At 35.6% G+C, this 21,334-nt stretch overlaps 1 protein-coding gene across 3 annotated transcripts in view; it reads left to right on the forward strand.

Moving 5' to 3' along the window:
* RSPO3 (R-spondin 3) overlaps nucleotides 1-21,334 on the forward strand; it is an 87,563-nt gene that overhangs the window by 39,495 nt on the left and 26,734 nt on the right. For all 3 annotated transcript variants that reach the window (XM_086707777.1, XM_025925761.2, XM_086707776.1), the window contains exon 4: nucleotides 413-610. In XM_086707777.1, coding sequence (XP_086563903.1) covers nucleotides 413-610 — 198 coding nt within the window. The remainder of the gene's footprint in view (nucleotides 1-412; nucleotides 611-21,334) is intronic.

Consider the following 21,334-nt stretch of genomic DNA (forward strand, 5'->3'; position numbering starts at 1 on the left):
ATGTATTGTTAGAAATGCACATTCTCACGAGGGTGGGATCTAGTTCATTCAGCAAGCCCTCCAGGTGCTTCTGTTGCATACTAAAGAAGTATACTAAAGATAGCACATAATAATGACTAGTCTATCAAGTTATGGTCAGGATCAATCAAAAATTAGAGCAGTGCTCTAGAAATTGTAAAGCATCGGTCAACTGTGAGCAATTAGATTAGTGCCTGGGTTAGCAAATCTAGAGTGAAAAGTAAACCTAATGCAAAAATGAGTTTACCTGGCACTGTGAGCACTACAAATGTGAAAACATTTTATTCCTGTCTTTCTCTTTATTTTCATTTTCTTTAAGTTACCTTGCGCAAGTTTGCTCTACAGGATTTCTGCTCAGAATTTGAGCAAGTTTGTTTCTGCTGTTCTGTTTCAGTGCACTGTGAGGCCAGTGAATGGAGTCCTTGGAGTCCATGCATGAAGAAAGGAAAAACATGTGGCTTCAAAAGAGGGACTGAAACACGGGTCCGAGAAATAACACAGCATCCATCAGCAAAGGGTAACCTGTGTCCCCCCACCAGTGAGACAAGAAAGTGTACAGTGCAAAGAAAGAAGTGTCAGAAGGGAGAACGAGGTACTATCATACTAACAAAATGTACTTATTTGAAGCCTCATAATTTTATGCAAATTTCACTTTATTTCTTAGGAAACAGTGTTATTGGTCATGTCTAAAACTCCAAAATGTGTACCAACCAAAGCATATGCTCTCTGTAAATTACAGAATATAGATATGCAATTTTTTTAAAAAATGGGAGTCTGGTATCAAAATTATAGAAGTATGTTAATTAAATCTTGATGAAGGAGGCTGCATTAGATATTTAGGCCTTTTTGTTTTGGGTCATTATCTTTCCTATCATCCGCCTTCCTGGTGCCTAGAACATGTTTGAGAAGCCTCATAAACACAAGTTCTAACACCATTTGGTACAAGACCATAGTGAAGAGACTCCAGCCATCAACTTACTCCTTTTTTCATTGCCTACCGTCAAAGTAGTACAATTCGGTTGTAAACTTTTCTAGCTAAATGTATTTTAAAGGTTACCTAGTATTTTTTAAACATTTATATTTTTTTAGTGTTTATTTATTTTGAGAGAGAGATTGAGAGCAAGCAGGGGAGGGGCAGAGAGAGAGGGAGAGACAGAATCCCAAGCAGGCTCCACACCATCAGCATGGAATCCGACATGGGGCTCAAACTCATGAACCATGAGATTATGACCTGAGCTGAAATCAAGAGTCGGACACTTAACTGACTGGGCCACCCAGTCACCCCTAAACATTTAAATGAATATATGTTTTTAATATTGACTTTACATTTACAAATGACCAAGGCCACATTTTATAAATATAATATAAGCATTAATGAAGTTCGATCCCCAGATTTTTTTTCATGTTATACTAACTTTGTAAACTAAGTTACAGAACTTATTAGATCAATCGTAAATAACCCTGTGTCAGAGCTTATTCTGAAGTCTTATGACTGCCAAGGAGAAATATACCATTTAATATAATGTTTTAGGGTAGTTAACTTCCACTTAGAAGATCTGCAGTTTATCTTTAAAATAGAATTTTTTTGTCTTTCTCACTAATGTCCTCAACTCCACTGCTTACAAAGATATTATGTAGCTTTATATACCTATTGGTAGTTCTGTTGAGCCAATAAATGATCCTCAGTGAATTGCAGTTTGAAAGGACTTTGGCTGCCTCTGTAGTTGGATTTCCTGTGCTTATTTCATTCATTCATTCATTCATTCATTCATTCATTCATTCATTCATTCAACATGGTTTCAATGAATTTTTACTCTGTGGCCAGACACACCACTAAGTCCTGGGAATTCACAACTGAATGGGGTAGTATACCTATCCTGAAGGTATATGCAGGGTCCAGTGGAGGGTTGAGATGTTTAAATAGATAATAGCAATATCATATACAAAAGGGAGATTATAGATATGTGAACAAAATTCAGTGGGAACAGAGAGGAGGTTGTTGTGCAAACTTGAACATTGCTAATTTAAGAAAGATCTTGGGTCACTGGTACTTTGCAAAATGTCTTTCACTATATCAAAAGAGTTGGCCATTATCACGATGTATCCAGCCTGATGTTGCTATTAGTAATCAAGTAATTAATGTGATAAAATTTTTGAAGACATGGATGATTTTAAAGGGAACTTCAAGCTTTTGTAAATGTGTAAGATATTTTGATTAAAATTAGGTTTAAGGAATGAAAGTTGGCTAGGTCTTTCTGGCATTTGTTACCAATTAATTTAAAACATCTTAAATTTTAAAAGTTGGATTTGGAAATCAAATATTTCATCACTCTGCTTGTTGGTAAACTCCCATAGCTGTACACTTACTTATGTTTGTTAAATTTTCTTGGAATTTAATGACTTACAGGTGGTCCTTGCTCACATTATACTCTCACAAAGATTCTACATTACTAATCAGTATTCAGTATACTTGACTTTTAAAATAGAAGTAAAGAAAACCTTATCCAATAGAAAAATTAATTTATGATATAATTCTTTTATTTGAGAATGTGGTCTAATATATTTTCCTGGCACTTGACTTAAATATTAACATTGAAAATGTCAGTTTTGTTTTTTTTTTTTAACATTTTTTTTTCAACGTTTATTTATTTTTGGGACAGAGAGAGACAGAGCATGAACGGGGGAGGGGCAGAGAGAGAGGGAGACACAGAATCGGAAACAGGCTCCAGGCTCTGAGCCATCAGCCCAGAGCCTGACGCGGGGCTCGAACTCCCGGACCGCGAGATCGTGACCTGGCTGAAGTCGGACACTTAACCGACTGCGCCACCCAGGCGCCCCCAAAATGTCAGTTTTTAAAACTAGCCACACGTAAGACAAATAAAGCCACAAGAAGTTTTAAATAACCTATGGCATAAGCTTGGCTTAAGTTTCTTCTGGTCCTGGGGTGCCTGAGTGGCTCAGTCAGTGAAGTGTCCAACTCCTGATTTTAGCTCGGGTCATGATCCCATGGTTGGTGAGATCAAGCCCCATGTTGACTCTGTGCTGACAGTGCAGAGCCTGCTTGGGATTCTCTCTCTCCCTCTCTCTGGCCCTCTCCCTCACTCACACCCACTATCTCTCTCAACATAAATAAATAAACATTTTTTTTAAGTTTTCTGGTCCTTTTTTCCTCCTTTATGAGCAGGATAAGTTACATTTACAAATAGAACTTTATACAACTAGAAAAATTTAGGAGCTTTATTCTTTTTCAGATTTGATAATGCATAGACTACCAAGTGGGAAATATGGATCACATTTATAATTAAATTTCAAATTTAGTTCTACTTTCATTTAATCTCTATTCATCTTTATATATGTCTCAAAAATGTTTTCCCTAGTGGCTCATAAATTTAAGATAGGAAGGATACCACTTCTCCCTTCATTTCTTACTTCCCTAACTTAATAGTTTTCTTAGCTTCTCTTAATGATAATTTAACAAACATTCTATTTGAACATGAAGAAATCAAATAGCAAAGTAATTATGAATCTGGACATGCCACTATATCAAATATCATATCAAAATAATAATGTTACCCAGAGTCTTCTCATTTAAATTCTGAGATATATATTATAAATACTTATGAAGCTATAAGAAGACAATTACAATAAAGTGAAAAAGATTTGACTTCTCCTACCATTGGCTTATAGACTCATAAATAAGATCTTTTATGTTCATGGTTTCAGCATTTCTAGATGAGTAAACTAAAAGATAAGGCTTTTAAAATAAAATTTATCCTAAATGGGTAAGGGTCACAAAGGAATCTACTCCTGAAATCATTGTTGTACCATATGCTAATTTGGATGTAAATTTTAAAAAATAAAATATAAAAAAAAACTAAACTAAACTAAAATAAAATAAAATAAAATGAAATTTAGCCTGAAAATCTTGAATTTAAACTTAAACTCCCTGTCTAAGAGGTTCACAATAGACAGAGGTAGATAACTCATATTTGGAAAAGGTATGGAGCATGTGTTCAGGATTTTTTTCTGCTGTGTTGTAATTGCCAAAGGCAAGGTCTCTGGGGAAGAATGATAAGATCCAGAAATGACTTTTCAAAATGTGCACAAAGAAGAAGCTGAATTGAAGGAAGTAGTTTTTAGTAACAGTGAATTCTTCAAGTTGTGACATGTATTTTAATATACGTTGAAAAAATTGGTTGCAAAATCTTACACACATACACTCTTTTTACTAACATTCTTCTCATACTTAGTTCTAAGAAATGAATCTAAGGATATAAATGTAATTTTTGTAGCCCCCTAAATTTTTATCTGATGTTTGCCTCTTCTAAGATTATTTCCCTTACCTGACATATTGCCTTTTAATCAGTCTTAACTTCTCCCTCCATTCCCAACTTAAATAAGAAGTTATTACCATTGCAATATTGTCTAGCTTGAGCCTATCTCAATGAAATTATATATCTGAAATGTCAGCTATATAAAATATATTTTAAGAGAGTATAAAGGCTAATGTATAGACTAGTTTCACATGAGCATTAAAACCATGTATTGAAATGGAAGTAAACAAGGAGGAAATGTATGTTCAACAGTTGTCAACTTACATTTATGAATTTTTGATATACTGTTCATCATCATCTTAGATAAGGGGATGATACTGTGTGTGCAGGGGCACTGTGTGTGTAGGGGCATCTTAGATAAGGGGATGATACTGTGTGTGTAGGGGCATTGAGAGGTCAGAGGAAGGAGGATCACTAAACATGTTTCTCATTCATTTTTTACATTTCTTTAACTAAAGAGAATTTCCTATAGATATTGGGCTTTAACGAAATTCACAAGAATTAAAGAAATTTAATTGTATGAAGAAGATACTAATTACTTATATGTAGCACATAATCTTGGGATAGAAAGGAGAAAGAAGAACAGAGTCATGGAAGAAATGGGGGAGGGTGTACTTTCTTGATTCAAGAAGAAATAGCATCCTTCCTAGCAGAAAGAGAAAAGAAACTATTAAAATGAAAATATAGGCATAACTCAGAGATCACGTGGGTTTGGTTCCAGACCTCCATAATAAAGCAAAGATTAGGGGCGCCTGGGTGGCGCAGTCGGTTAAGCGTCCGACTTCAGCCAGGTCACGATCTCGCGGTCCGTGAGTTCGAGCCCCGCGTCAGGCTCTGGGCTGATGGCTCAGAGCCTGGAGCCTGCTTCTGACTCTGTGTCTCCCTCTCTCTCTGCCCCTCCCCCATTCATGTTCTGTCTCTCTCTGTCTCAAAAATAAATAAACATTAAAAAAAAATTAAAAAAAATAAAAATAAAGCAAAGATTACAACAAAATGGGTCAAATTAATTTTTTTGTTTCCCAGTACATATAAAAGTTATGTTCACACTATGCTATAGACTAGTAAGTGTGCAATAGCATTATATCTGAAAAAATAATGTACATACCTTAATTTTAAAATTCTTAATTGCTAAAAAGTGCTAACAATCATCATGAGTGAGTTGTAATCCTTTTGCTAGTGGTGGGTCTTTCTTCAATGTTGATGACGGCTGACTGATTAGGGTGGTGGTTGCTGAGGATGGAGTGGATGTGGCAATTTCTTAAAATAAGACAACAATGAAGTTTGCCACATCAATTGACTCTTCCTTTCACAAATGATCTCTCTGTAGCTTGATAGCATTTTACCACAGTAGAATTCGTTCAAAATTGGAGTCAGTTCTCTCAAACCCTGTTGCTGTTTTATCAAGTAAGTTTATGTAATAATCTAAATCCTCTGCTGTCCTTTCAACCATGTTCACAACATCTTCACTGGAAGTAGATTCCATCTCAAGAAACCACTTTCTTTGCTTATCCATTAAAAGCAATTCCTCATCCAATCAAGTTTTATCATGAGACTGCAACAATTCAGTCACATTTTCAGGCTTCACTTCTCATCTCTAACTATGAAAACCCTATGCCATCGTCTTCCAATAGAAGGCTGGTTAGTCTGCATTGCAAATCAGCCATTTAGTGTAGCCATCTTCATTAACGATCGTAGCTAGATCTTCTGGAGAACTTGCTGCAGCTTCTACATCAGCACTTGCTACTTCACCTTACACTTTCCTGTTATGGAGACGGCTTCTTTCCTTAAACCTCATGAACTAACTAACCTGTGGTAGCTTCAAACTTTTCTTCTACAGCTTCTTCATATCTCTCAGCCTTCATAGAATTGAAGAGAATTAGGGCCTTGCTCTGGATTAGGCTTTGGCTTAAGGGAATGTTATGGCTAGTTTGATCTCCTATCCAGACTAATAAAACTTTCTCTATACCAGCAATAAGGCTATGTTGCTTTCTTATTATTCATATGTCCAGTGGAGCAGTACGTTTAATTTGCTTAAAGAACTTTTCCTTTTCATTCAAAACTTGGCTAACTAGCACAAGAAGCCTAGCTTTCAGTGTATCTCAGCTTTTAAAATGTCTTCCTCACTAAGCTTAACCATATCTGGCTTTTGGTTTCACATGAGAGATGTGGGACTCTTCCTATCACCTGAACAGTTAGAGGCTATCATAGGTTATTAATTGGCCTAATTTCAGTACTGTTGCATCTCAGGGTATAAGGAGACCCAAGAAGAGAGAGAGATGGGGGAAGAACCAGTCAGTGGAACAGTCAGAACACACACATTTATCAATTAGGTTCTCTGTCTTGTGAGGGTGCAGTTTGTGGTACCCCAAAACAATTACAATAGTAACATCAAAGATCACTGAGCACAGATCACCATAACAAACACAAAAATAATTTAAAAGTTTGAAATATTGCAGGGGTAAATATGATACAGAGACACAAAGTAGCAAATGCTGTTGGTGCCAATAGACTAGCTGAGTGAAGGATTGCAACTAAACTTCAATTTGTAAAAAAACAAAACCAAAAACAAATCAACAAACAAACAAAATGCCATATCAGTGAAGCGCAATACAGCAATGTGCAATAAAATGAGGTAGTCTTGTAAGTAAAGTGTCCAGAGTCATTCCCAGGGATTAAATAAGTGTAGGGAATTATTGCATTATTTGAATATATTATATGTCGCCTTATGTGCCTTCTCCAAATTAAAAGCAAAGTTGTAAAAGTCATCTTGGTTTCACATAAAGGAAAAATGTTACATGCTAGTCCATAATTGTAATTAACCATTTCTTCAAATACCAGTATTATAAATATGCATTATGTTTTATCATGAGCATGGTATTTAAAATGACAGCAAAGTCAATTTTTACAAATCAAGCAAATAAAAAATGAGTCTGCTTTGTTCCTAGGCTTGCTTCTCTGTCTTTTAGGTTACTTCTTAAAGTGTTTATAACAACTATTCCAGTATAGTTGAGTTTTCTGCAGGAAGAATTTGTATTAAATATGCATTCAAATTCAAAACAAGACATTTAGCAAAGATTCCCAGAACGATTCATCAGAACTCAACTAGATGCATTCATTAGCTCAAATTTGTAGTGTGCCAGTTGGCTAGAGTATTTGGATGATGTCCTCTCCCCACCTTCACCTCATGGAGGACAACCAGCTGGCCTACACACTCATCCTGTGTTAGCACTGAAGGATGGGAGTTTTCTGCTCTTTCTCTACACCTAATTAATAGACTAGCCCTTTGAGATAGGTCAGAAAATATTCAGGAAAATACAGAGCAGAAATGATAACAGCATTAGAGGTGGTGATTCTCAACCACACATGATTTTGCTCCCCAGGAGACATTTCTGTTTATCACAACTTGGAGGGAAACTCTACAGGCATCTAGCAGGTAGAGGCCAGGGATGTTGTTCTACTACAATACAGAGGACAGCTGCACACAGCAAAAATTATCTGCTAATCATACAAGGATGAGAAACCTTGAAATAAACCTAACAATCTCTGTTTGTTATCCCTTCTCGGGGCCTGTCCAGTCCCTACTGATACATATTGTTTGTTCAAATTCTGTGGCAGACCAGCTACCATCAATGAAAAACCTCATATGGTGTGACTCTTTGGTGAGAAGGACAAGATAGTGGGACAGAGGGGAAATTTCATTTCCCAATATAAAGGCAACAATCAATTTTATTAAAAATTAGTATTGTTTGATTTAAAATATTCCAGCACAAAAATATTCAGGTATATTTAAAACTTGCAAGAAAGGTAGTCGATTGAAGTAAATAACACTCTTCACTCTCAGAGAAGTGGTTCTTGGTATAAATGTATGTACCTCCTCTCAAAAGTTAAGCCAATTTTTTTCATTTAATGTCCTCACTGGAGAAGCCTGACAGTTGTTTAATCACCACTTACCTTTGTCTTCACCAAAACTAATCATACAGCTATACCCATCTCTTGTCTTTTAACACTCTTCTCCCTATTAGGTGGAGTCATGTGAAATTGTCACTTTGTAGGTCATAAATGGCCAAATATTAGCAGTTTCAGATGGTTCAACCTAATACTTCAAAATTTTATCCTCTGAATTTTGTAAGTACTAAAACCAGACCTAGAGTGTGGTTGTTATAGATTGAAAGATTACAGTTTATATGTACCTCAACCTAATTTAAATATTAGGCTTTTAAAAATAGTACAGGTGTACTACTTTTTTTGAAGGATATAGGCACTACTCATCTCTAAAGATCCCATAAATTCACAGTTCATCTTCAGATACTTTTCAGTCATGGTCACTCAAGGCCTCTTTCCTTATTTTAATCTGATTATTATTTTTTCTCCTTAGCTATATTACTCAACTTTTATTCCTTTTCTTAATCACCAGCGTCCCATTGAATCCTTGAAGCATCAAATTAGCTTGCAAACTCAATGGATACATGTCATAATTCATTAATTCATTACCCACACAGATAAAAGAAAGTTACAGCTGCTGTGACAGGCCACAACCTTTTTCACTGTTTCTCCTGGTATTGATATTACAATGGCAGGATCTTTGCAATCATTCTCTGCTGCCCAGTTTTGTGGGTTGAAAACCATGCCACAATCCTTTCTATGTGTAGTTTACTCCCTTCTATAAAACAGAGTAAACTATGTATAGTTTACTCCCTTCTATAAAACAGAGAACCTAGAAAGGTGTTGAAAAAAATGAAATGACAGTTACTAGGTTTCTTGCCTCTAACACATTTTTTTAAATTTTTTATTTATTTTTGAGACAGAGACAGAGACATCTGGGGGAGGGGCAGAGAGAGAGGGAGGCACAGAATCTAAAGCAGGCGCCAGGCTCTGAGCTGTCACCACAGAGCCTGACACCCAAACTCATGAACTGCAAGATCATGAGCTGAGCTGAAGTCAGCCACTTAACCAACTGAGCCACCCAGGCACCCCAACCTCTAACATATTTTTTAATCCTATTGTATGCTCTTAAACTTCTCAGTGTTAAAGGAAAAGCTCTGTAGGAAATGAGAAGCTTTGTATTTCATGCCTTGCAATCCTAGGCACTATACCGTTTTTATCATTCAACCAGAAGTTATAATCTCTTTATAATGAATGCCAAGTTTCATTCCATTTTTCTGGCTATCCAGGATATTTGTCACATTATCCACAGTGGTCAGAGTCAGGTGAACATACTTATGGTAGGACATACTCAAGTGTTAGCATGATCTGTGCAGTCCCTTCCTTGCTATGGTGATAGAATCATTTTTAGCCTTCTCTGCTTTGTTGGCATATACCTTAGCATCCCTATTCTAAAAAAGTCTTTATGATAAATTATCCTTGTAAATGCCTGTATTTTCTGATACGTCTTTTTTGTGATGTTTATAAATAACTAATGCTTTTCAACCCATTAGTGTGTGTAACATGGCACACGCTAGTCAGAATAGAGTAGTAGCTGTACTATACAAAAGCATTCTTCAGTCCCTAAGCAAGCAAATGATCTTGCCTGTGCATGAGGGTTTCAGTTACTTTTGCTGCCTAACCACCGCAAAATGTAGAGGCTTAAAACAACAACCATTTATTTAACAATAAATGTGAGTGGGCAACGCAGGCCTAGACTCACTATGCACTTCTGGCTGGGCTCCCTCACATGGTTGGCTGGCTAGAGAACTCAGGAAATTGTGCTTGGTTTCTATCATCAATAAGATGGAGAAGGGGTTCTATAGGGTTCCATGAGGGAGAGTATGAGGAGTTCCTTTTGAGGCTAGGCTCGGAACTAGCGTGATTTCACTTTCACCATATGCTGTCGGCCTATCAAGCTAGTCATAAGGTCAGTCCTGATTTAAGAGTTGAAGAAATAGATTTCACCTGTTGGTGGGAGAGGCTGCAAAATTACATTTCAAGGTGGCTTGCGTATACAAGATTGGGTGGAGAGCTGTAACCATTTTTGCCATCTGCCACGAGGTCTTTCTCTTGGTTGCAGTTAGATGAGTGTGATTGACCATTCATTCAACTTTTTTTTTTATACTTTCTAAGGTACTGTTTCTTCTTTTGTAAAAACACACTCAATAGTTAATACAGGAGATGTTGTATAGGAGACTATTTCCATTTTTCTTTCCAATTTGTATGTAATGAGAGGAATAGGAAGAATAAGTAAAAATCCAGGCCAAGATACCCTCATATTCAACAAATATTTATTAAAAAAAACACTGGCTATGTGCCAGGCTGAGGATATAGTACTGAACAAGAAAGGCAAAAGTCCCTGCCATCATGGATATCTTATTCTAGATGTTGGCATCATGATTTATGCCATTCCACAAGGTAGTGATTGCCTTGATCACCTCACTCCTAGCATAGAACTGTGTTAAGTTTTCATCTTTGCAGTTTCCTCCATCAGCAGCTGTAGTCTTGACTGGAGTTTGCTAACACAGTCACAGACATTTCGTTTATGCTGGCAAAAATGAAATATCTTTGACTACTTTTGTTTTGGTCTCAAGGCGAATATATGTATTTCTTCTGTGACCACCACGTTGATGTGCTAATCTGTGTTTGTAAGACAGCTAAGCAGGGTTAAAGATACAGCTTGTGGCTATGGAACAGAGCTGAGTTAACGGGCCCTTTGGAGAAATGACCCCAAGACCTTGGCTTCATTTGCAGCCTGTTCTAGCCAACTGAGATCCCTGCCAATTAGGAGGGTTCCCTAGAGAGAGACTCGGAGAGCATCAGCATAAATTTAAATTCTGGACCCCCAAGTACAGTTTCCAAAAGAGCTTTCTTGTCCTTTGCTAATTACAAAGTAAACATTTCTCCAGCAAAAAGACACTTCCCCCTTTCATGCTTCTGTCCTCCTTCCCACCTCCCTAACACAGTCACTCCTTGAAACTGCTGGTGTTGCTGAAACCTCTTTGGCAGAGAAGACACCCCACATTTGAAGGCACAAAAGAATTATTCTTTCCATAGATCATTATCTTGTCCTCTTTTTATCTACTTCAGCAACTTCATCATGGAAGCATTATAGGCTAACTTTGTAGATTGTTGTAGCCTGGAAGAAAGGAGTCGGGCCTCCCAATAGGTGTGACCAGGCAAATACAACCAGATTACAATTAAATTCTGTGACATCATTGAAACAGAAACATTCTCAACCTTGTTTACATTAAAACTATATCATTTTTAGCATCATGAATGGAAATGCACCACTCAAACAGTGTAATCTTTATACATTGCTGTCAAACCAGACCCCAAATAGAATGAGGTATAATTTTTAATGATGGACAAATCCAAGCATAAAGTGTCTGGCACCAGTGGGCTATTATTATTAACATGTACAAAATGAGTGTGAATTGTAAAGTCATCAAAACCTCTTAATCCACTATGTTTCTGCTCCCTTCTCTGTCTATTGATTGCTCTTTCCTTCTTTCTTTCTCTTCTTTCTTTCTTTCTTTCTTTCTTTCTTTCTTTCTTTTTCTTTCTTTTTTAAATATTTGTTTGTTTTTGAGAGAGAGAGAGAGAGAGAGAGAGAGAATGCAAGCAGGGGAGGGGCAGAGAGAGAGGGAGACACAAAATCTGAAACAGGCTCCAGTCTCTGAACTGTCAGCACAGAGCTCAATGCAGGGCCCAAACCCATGAACTGTGAGATCATGACCTGAGCCAAAGTTTTAGTTAAAAATGTAAAAAATCCGGGGCGCCTGGGTGGCGCAGTCGGTTAAGTATCCGACTTCAGCCAGGTCACGATCTCGCGGTCCGTGAGTTCGAGCCCCGCGTCAGGCTCTGGGCTGATGGCTCGGAGCCTGGAGCCTGTTTCCGATTCTGTGTCTCCCTCTCTCTCTGCCCCTCCCCCGTTCATGCTCTGTCTCTCTCTGTCTCAAAAATAAATAAAACGTTGAAAAAAAAAATTTAAAAAAAAAAATGTAAAAAATCCAACATTTTAGTTAAAAATGACAGATTTCAAATTAACTTAAGCAATAAGAAAGCTACTGGCTTAGGCACAGTTTGCTCTAAGGGCTCAAACAATATCATTTGCTCTTTCTCATCATTTCAATTCATCCTGCTTCTGTTTCTCTTTGTTAATTGGCGTTGCTCTCTTCTGCTGCAGAACCTCTCTTTATTCAAGAGAAAAGCTGACTCTGGGCAGCCCTAATTCTATATCCATGTTGTTCTCAATCCAAAAGGATAGTGTGCTCTCCCTTCTAGTATTTATTCATCCATTCTCATTAAAGGACTCAACGTGACCCTGCTTGGGTCACATGTCTGTCCCTTTGAACCAATCATTGGCAGGGGAACTAGAGTCTTATGATTGGTCTGCCAATTGGTTGCATGCCCACCCTTGAAGCCAAGGGACACGTGGGCTATTCTGAGTGGTAGTTCTACATAGATATAAGGATGCTTGGCTGACAAAATGTTACAAATTACCTCCTTCAAAAAAAGAAATTCAAAATGTTAAAATTGAGAGGTTTATACACTTCTGTAGGGTAATCCTTGTCCAATATTATTCATGAAGAAAAAAATTTAAGTGAGGAAGAGTAACCTAAGTTCTACTCTCTCTGTTTTAGACTAGAGAGGCATGTCCAGCATAATACTAATAATAATTTAACTTAACTAATTTGTTTTCTGATTTCTCTGGTTTGCTGGAAACGTTTTTATATGAGTAAAGTGGCCCTGAAATGAATAGAAAAAGAATCCACAACTCCTACAAGTGGTTTCTGGGATTGATTTGTGCAAGCTAAAGTGAAGACGTGTCCAATTCTAGCTGCTGAGTGTTCTGTGTGAAATGTACCAGTGTGGGTAATGACCTTTTGCTTGATTATGCACCAGGTCACTGGAACTTTAAAATTAACTCAAACCTAATTACTGAACTCTTGTGTTTATACTGTGTATACAACACTCGGTCATAACTCTAGCCTCTGTGAGCCGAGACGGCCGTAATTGAGAAATATGCCTTGTAAAGGGTTGTTTTGTTTATTTGTTGTTTCTACTGAAAAAGCCTGCTTTTCTTATTTGTGCAAAGGATCAGATTTAAGAAAGAGTTTCTGAACAGAGTCCAGTTACATTTAATATCTTCATGCAAGACATGTACATTTCTAAATAAGATATTATTTTTATTTTTGCATTACATAAAATTTAATGTCTAGAAGTATAATGCTACTTATTTCTCACTGATATTTAGAATAATACCACATTTTAAGGAATATAAACATAACTAATCACACACTTGGGAAATATGAATAATTGCTAATTTCAAAAATTAGACATACAGTATATGCATACTTAAGATCAACAGTTAATATCTAATTAATTGCAATCTTATTATCCTAATTGACAGAAATAATAACCTAGTTTTCCATAATGTAATTAGCATAATGCCATTTTGATAGCTAATTATCTATGGACTATGTACATATGATAGTGAAGTACCCCTCAGAATAATAAATACATACTATAAACATCTGATGTGATGTATATCATATCCAACCAACACCAAAATCATAAAGGGATTTGTTTTCTTTCAAATTTGGTTTATTTAAATAGCTAAAACACAGTTTACTAAAGTATTTCATGGGCAAACCTCTGGTGGATTTACACTTGTTCAATTTGTCATTTTGCTTTGAATCGTGTAGGAAAAGGGAGTTTTTCTATTTAATTTCTCTGCCTCAGCCCTTTGGCTTCTGACCATGTTTGATGCCCTTAATGCCTCCGCTCCTGCCTTATCATCCTTTCCTCCCATCCCTGCAGCCTTCCTCAATTTTCCAAGAATTGTCTCCTTGTGGAATCGTTCTTTTCATGTTCACAGTCTTCAAAATATGTTGAATATTTGCAATGTCAGCTTGGTGAAGTCAAAAAGTACTAAAATAGCTAGAAAGGCAAAACCATCTCAGTTCCACTCTGGATTTGCTGTTTATTTTAAGGGTTTTTGTTTAGTTTTCACAAAAGCATTTGTTTTTTAATATCAATAACGGTATACATTCTACATTATGTATAAGATACAATAATGACATATATACCAATGTACCATAATGGTGTAATGGATAGTAAATTTTGTTCCCTTTTACTTTTATTACCATAATTAAAATCTCTATAATGTCAGTGAACTTGTGCACTCACTTTCGATCAAAGGTAGAAGGGGTGAGATTATCATAGTATTTAAAATACAGGCTGAGGGGCACCTGGGTGGCTCAGTTGGTTAAGCATCTGATGTCACCTTAGGTCATGATCTCACGGTTCATGGGTTCAAGCCCCACATTGGGCTTCACCCCACCAGTGTGGAGCCTGCTTGGGATTCTCCCTCTTCCTCTCTCTCAGCCAACTCTCTCTCTCAAAAACAAATAAACTTTAAAAAAATTAATATATAAACAAAATAAAACACAGGTTCTGAAACCAGAGTACCTATTTTCAAATTTCAGTTGTGTTTTTAACTAACTCTATAACTTTAATTATTTAGCCTTTGTATACCCCATTTTCCTCATCTGAAAAATTGGGATGATAACAGTGACCATATCTCAGAGTTATAGCGAGGAGCTAATGAGTGTGTATAAAACTCTGAGACTTGTATCTGGCACATGATAAGCACTTCATAATTGTGAGCTCTCATATAAAATGGAGTCCCAGACACTGGATGGATAAATCAGAAGATGTGCACATTTTAAATATAAATTTAAATTTTACTCCCCCAGATTATTTTTTCAAAAAGGTTTTAACAGTTCACATTTGCAGTATATCAGACATGCTTATTTTTATTATCCTTGCCAGAACTGGATGATGTTAGTCCTTTAAACTCTTGCCAATCTGATGGATTAACAATGATATCCTATTGTTTATTATAGGCATTTTTCTGACTAAGAATAAGGCTAATCACATGGTTATTAGTTATTTGCATTTCTACAGAACACCTATTTACATGTTTTGGCCATGTTTCTGTTGAGTGATTTCTGAATCATTTGTGGGAACTCTTTGTATAATAGGGATATCAACCTTTTGTCACGTATATAGCAAATATTTCTCTTACTCTGTTATTTATTTGACTATAGTGTGTTTTCTTATCTTTTAAATAATGACAACTTTTTCTTCTAGGTTGCTGATTTTTTAAAAAATTTGTTAGATACTGTAATCTTAAATGTGTGAGTGTTTATTCAATAAACATTTGTTGGGCAGCATTTGTGTATTAGACAGTACTGGATACACTACTAGTGTAATATATTCGTGTATACATACATATAAGCTATCTTGCCCCATTTCCCTCATAAACTCACTTTTGCCTCTGGTGGTGTAATTAAAAAGATGTGTGTGTTAGGACTAATCTTACTCCTCTTGTATAATAGTAGTACCATGTGAAACAGAATAAGAAAGTCAAAAGACACCTTAGAGATAAATGGTCATCCTTTTTTGGCAATAAATGACACTAAGACCTAAAGAGATTAAGTAACTTTGCCCAAGTGGCTTTGTCACAAGGCTGGTAATGACAGAAGGGGAATGAGAATCCCAGTACATTGCACTTTTCACTATATCATTCTGCTTTACCGACACAATATTTTCTGTTGTATTATTACTTCCACTAACAACTGTGTTGATGTTAGTAATTCAATTTGTGGAACTATACAGATATTTAATAATGTGCACTAACTTCACGTGCTTTCTCCTTTTTTGAATCACTTCTTATCAGCTCTATTTTTAAACAGCAAAATAATCCATCTACTTGAACTATCCTTAGTTCCTACAATGGAAAGAGAGTCTCCCCTCAATTAGTTAGGTCTTTCTCAGTAAGTTTTTTCTCATTGCCTGAAGTGAATTAGGGCCAGATATTCTGTAAAGTACATTTGAGTGTTAAGCTGAATCCTCCCTGGAAATGTAGTCTGGGAAGGGTCACTAAAAGGAACCAAATAAAAAAGTAATGAAGAGGCATGTAATAGATATCTCATAGGGAGAAGAGTGGCCTTTTTGATGCGTGTTTTACCAAGTCTTGTTTTGCTCCTGGTAATAGATTGCTGGGCTATTTATAGATGCTTGCAAGATGAGAAGATTGGATTAGAAAAGTAGTTTTCAGATGGGTTGTAGTGACAGAACCCTCTGCTTTATTGAAATCGTATGCACATCCCCATATATAAAATAGATAAAAAATACAAGTGCTTGTTGTTAGTGAGATCTGGAGAAATTGGAACCTTTGTGCACTGTTAGTAAAAAAACAGCATGCTGGTTCTGCAGAAAATTAAGAATAGACTTACCATATGATCCACCAATTCCACATCTAGATATATATCCAAAATAATTGAAAATAGGGTCTCAAAGATATATTGGTACACCCATGTTTATAGCAACATTGTTAACAATAGCCAAAAGATAGAAGCAACCCAAGTGTCCATCAACAGATCAATGGATAAACAAAATGTAGTGCATACATATACAATAGAATGTTATTCCACCTTAAAAGGAAGAAAATACTCCAGGGAATGAAAGGGTGGTTCAACATCTGCAAATTAAATAATGCAATGTACAGCATTAGCAAGATGAAGGATAAAAATCATATGATCATCTCAATAGATGCAGAAAAAGCATTTGATAAAATTCAAAATCCATTTATGATAAAACTCTCAACAAAGTAAGCATAGAGGGAACATACCTCGACATAATTAAGGCCATATGTGACAAGCCCACAGCTAACATCAAACTCAACAGAAAAGATGGAAGCTTTTCCTCTAAGATCAGAAGGAAGACAAGGATGCTCACTCTCCCCACTTTTATTTGTCATAGAACTGGAAGTCCTTGCCAGAGCTGATAGGCAATAAAAAGAAATTAAAAAACATCTAAATTGGAAAGGAAGATGTAAAACTGTCAGTATTTGTGGATGACATGATTTTATATGTAGAAAACCTTAATGACTGCACCAAAAAACCTGTTAGAACTAATGTGAATTCAGTAAAGTAGCAGAGTACAAAATCAGTATACAAAATTTAGTTGCATCTCTATATGCCAACAATGAGCTGTCAGAAAAAGAAATTTAAAAATAATCCCATTATAATTGCATCACAAAGAACAAAATACCTAGGAATAGATTTAACCAAGGAAGTGAAAGACCTGTACACTGAAAACTATAAGTTATTGATGAAAGAAATTGAAGAAGACAAAGAAATGGAAAGATATTTCATTCTCATAGATTGGAAGAATTAATGTTATTAAAATGTCCATATTATGAAAAGCAGTCTATACATTCAGTGAAGTCCTTATCAAAATTCCAATGACATTTTTCACAGAAATAGAACAAACTATCCTAAAATTTGTATGGAACCACAAAATACACTGGCTAGCCAAAACAATCTTGAGAAAGAACAAATATGGAGGCATCATGCTCTCTGATTACAAACTATATTACAAAAGTAATCAAGAGTATGGTATTGGTATAAAAACAGATGCACAAAAAAAAAAAAAAATTAAAAAAAAAAAAATCCCTCTCTCTCTCTGCCCCTCCCCCGTTCATGCTCTGTCTCTCTCTGTCCCAAAAATAAATAAACGTTGAAAAAAAAAAAATTTAAAAAAAAAACAACAAAAAAAAAACAGATGCACAGATCAATGAAACAGAATAGAGAATCCAGCAATAAACCCACACACAAAAATGGTCAATTAATTTATAACAAAGGAGGCGAGAATATACAGTGAAGAAAAGATGGTCTCATCAATTAAATGGTGTTGGGAAAACTGGACAGCTACATACAAAAGAATGACACCATACACAAAAATTAACTCAAAATGGATTAAAGACTTGAATGTAACACCTGAAACTCTTGGAAGAAAACATAGTTGGCAAGATACTTGACATAAGTCATGGCAAGAAAATTTTGTATCTGACTCCAAGAGCAAAGACAACAAAAGCAAAAATAAACAAGTGTGATTACATCAAACTAAAATGCTTCTGCATAGTAAAGGAAACTGTCAACCTAAAAGACAATCATTGGGGCACCTGGGTGGCTCAGTCAATTAAGCATCCAACTTTGGCTCAGGTCATGATCTTGCAGTCTGTGGGGTTCAAGCCCCATGTAGGGCTCTGTGTTGACAGCTCAGAGCCTGGAGCCTGCTTTGGACTCTGTGTCTCCCCTTCTGTTTGCACCTCCCCTGCTCACACTCTGTCTCTCTCTCTGTCTCTCAAAAATAAATAAACATTAATTTTTTTTAATAAATAAAAATAAATAAAAGACAATCATCTACTGAAAGGGAGAAAATACTTTCAAATCCTATATGTGATAGGTAGTTCATATCCAAAATGTATAAGGAACTCATACAACTCAATATATGAAGAACTCATACAACCCCAATTCAGGGGATCTGAACAGACATTTTTCCAAAGCAGATATATATATGGCCAAGAGGACATGAAAAGATGCTCAGCATCGCTGATCATCAGGGAAATGCAAATCAAAACCACAATGAGATGTTATAGTGACACCTATTAGAATGGCCAATATCAAAATAACAAGAAATAATGTATTGACAAGGATATGAATAAAAGGGGATCCTCATCCACTGTTGGTGGGAGTGTAAATTGCTATAGCCACTATGGAAAATCGCATGGATGTTCCTCAAAAAGTTAAAAATAGGACTACCATATGATCCAGCAGTTCGACTTCTGGGTATTTATCTGAAGGAAATGAAAACACTAACTTGAAAAGATATATACAGCCCCATGTTTATTGCAGCATTATTTACCACACACACACACACACACACACACACACACACACACACACACACACAGTGGAATACTACTCAGCCATAAAAATGAAATCATGACATTTGCAGCAACATCGATGATGGATGAAACTTGAGGGTATTATGCTAAGTGAAATAGGTCAGACAGAGAAAGGCAAATACCATATGATTTCATTTATATGTGGATTCTAAAAAGCAACTAACCAAACCAAACAAAAATCATAGATACAGAGAACAGAATGGTAGTTGCCAGAGGGAGTGGTTAGAGGAGTAGGCAAAACAAGTGAAAGGGGTTAAAAAGTACAAAATCCCAGTTTTAGAATAAATAAGTCATGGGGATATAATGTACAGCATGATAGCTACAATAATATTGTAGAATATACTTGAGAGTAAATCCAAAAAATCAACTTTGTATGGTGACAGATGGTAACTAGGCTTGTTGTGGTGATAATTTCACAGTATATACAAATAACAAATCGTTATGTTGAACACCTGAAACCAATATAATGTTATATGGCAATTATACCTCAATTAAAAAAAAATTTAAAGGAAATAAATTGTCCCATTCTACAACATGGATGAAACTTGAGGACACAATGCTGAGTGAAATACGCCAGTCACACAAAGACAAATACTGTTTGATTCCACTTATATGAGGTACCTAAAGAAGTCAAATTCATAGAGACAGGGAGTAGAATGGTGGTTGCCAGGGAGTGGGGGTAGCAGAGAATGGGGAATTGCTATTTAATGGGTACTGAATTTCAGTTTTGCAAGACAAAAAGATTTCTGGAAATGGATGGTACTGATGGTTGCACAACAGTATACTCAGTGCCACTGACCTGTGTACTTAAACATGATTAATATGGTAAATCTTGTCATCTGCATTTTACTGCAATATAAAATAATTTAAAAATACAGAAGTGCTTGTGTTGAAGTAGTGCTAACTAACCAATTTACCACGTGCTAGAATACTCTTTGAACGATCATTAAATAAGATGGTTTATGAAATCTCTTTTATGTTTTTCAGTTAGATTCAGGTAAAACATGAACTTGATATTGTATGGACACTTTACTAGAGTATTTTTTTCTCAGGAAAATTACTTGAATCTTGGAAGGGAAGAATATATCAGTGTGCCCCCCAGTGTGCATCATACAGAGGTTATGTCAGACATCTTAATGTATATTATACTGTAGCTGTAGGATGTTGTAGGGTGACAAGAAATAAGTAGCTGTGAACGCTAGCTCTTTCAGGAAATACTAACATGATGGGCTTTGTATTTGTTGTTTCTTGGTTTTTCCTCAAATCTGTATTCACTTTTACTAATTTATGGAAGTGTAGCTTCCATATTAACATCTGAAGCAGCAGAACTATGGGAAAAAAGACATTCCTAACACATAACACTTGTACACATAACCTTTAACTTGTAATAAATGCAATGCATTGAATCATTTTGAATATCTTTTCTTATTATTGGTCCCACCCAATCCCCTGACACAATGCTTTTTCAGACTTTCTGTCATTTATCTCTCCTTTTTTTGATTGCTAAATGCATAATCCAAAATACTAGGTTGCAAACCAGCCTAAACTTGGCTGGAGCTTAGGGGCTTAGGAACACTTTTTATATAAACTCTAAGAGGTCAAATTTAGAAAAATCTCAGCTGCTTTACTTGGATCCCATGAGCCACTGACCATTTATAATTAATATTAATAAATGGCAGATGACAGATGTTTATTGCTTAACTAAAAATGTGTGTGTGCAATACTAAATTTTTTAAAAATTAAAGACACAAAGGACTTGAATATATATATTGAATATAATGAATATATATATTTATATACACATATATATATTTGGAATAATGAATATATATATTGAATATAATGAATATATATATTTGGAATTTTATATATAATATAATATAATATATTTTAAATACATATATATTTGGAATATATATATATTTGGAATATATAAATATATATATATATTTGGAATATATATATATATATATATATATATATATATATATATATTTGGAATAATGAAAAGAATAAAACTACCAACATATAATCCAGAATCCTCTAACTGTAAACACCCAAAGTTCCATAGGAAATACAAAAGTATTTTTAATTCATCATATTAAGCATTGGACTCTCATGAAACTCTATTCCTTTAAGTTAAAATGCCTATTTCACAAGCAGTTCTCTGGAAAAGAGGTTTATGAATCATTAATATGTTCTTAACTACCAATCTCACAATCAAAACCCAAAT

This window comes from Puma concolor, chromosome B2, assembly GCF_028749965.1.
Source record: "Puma concolor isolate L17-30 chromosome B2, mPumCon1.1.hap2, whole genome shotgun sequence".
Classification (NCBI taxonomy): domain Eukaryota; kingdom Metazoa; phylum Chordata; class Mammalia; order Carnivora; family Felidae; genus Puma; species Puma concolor.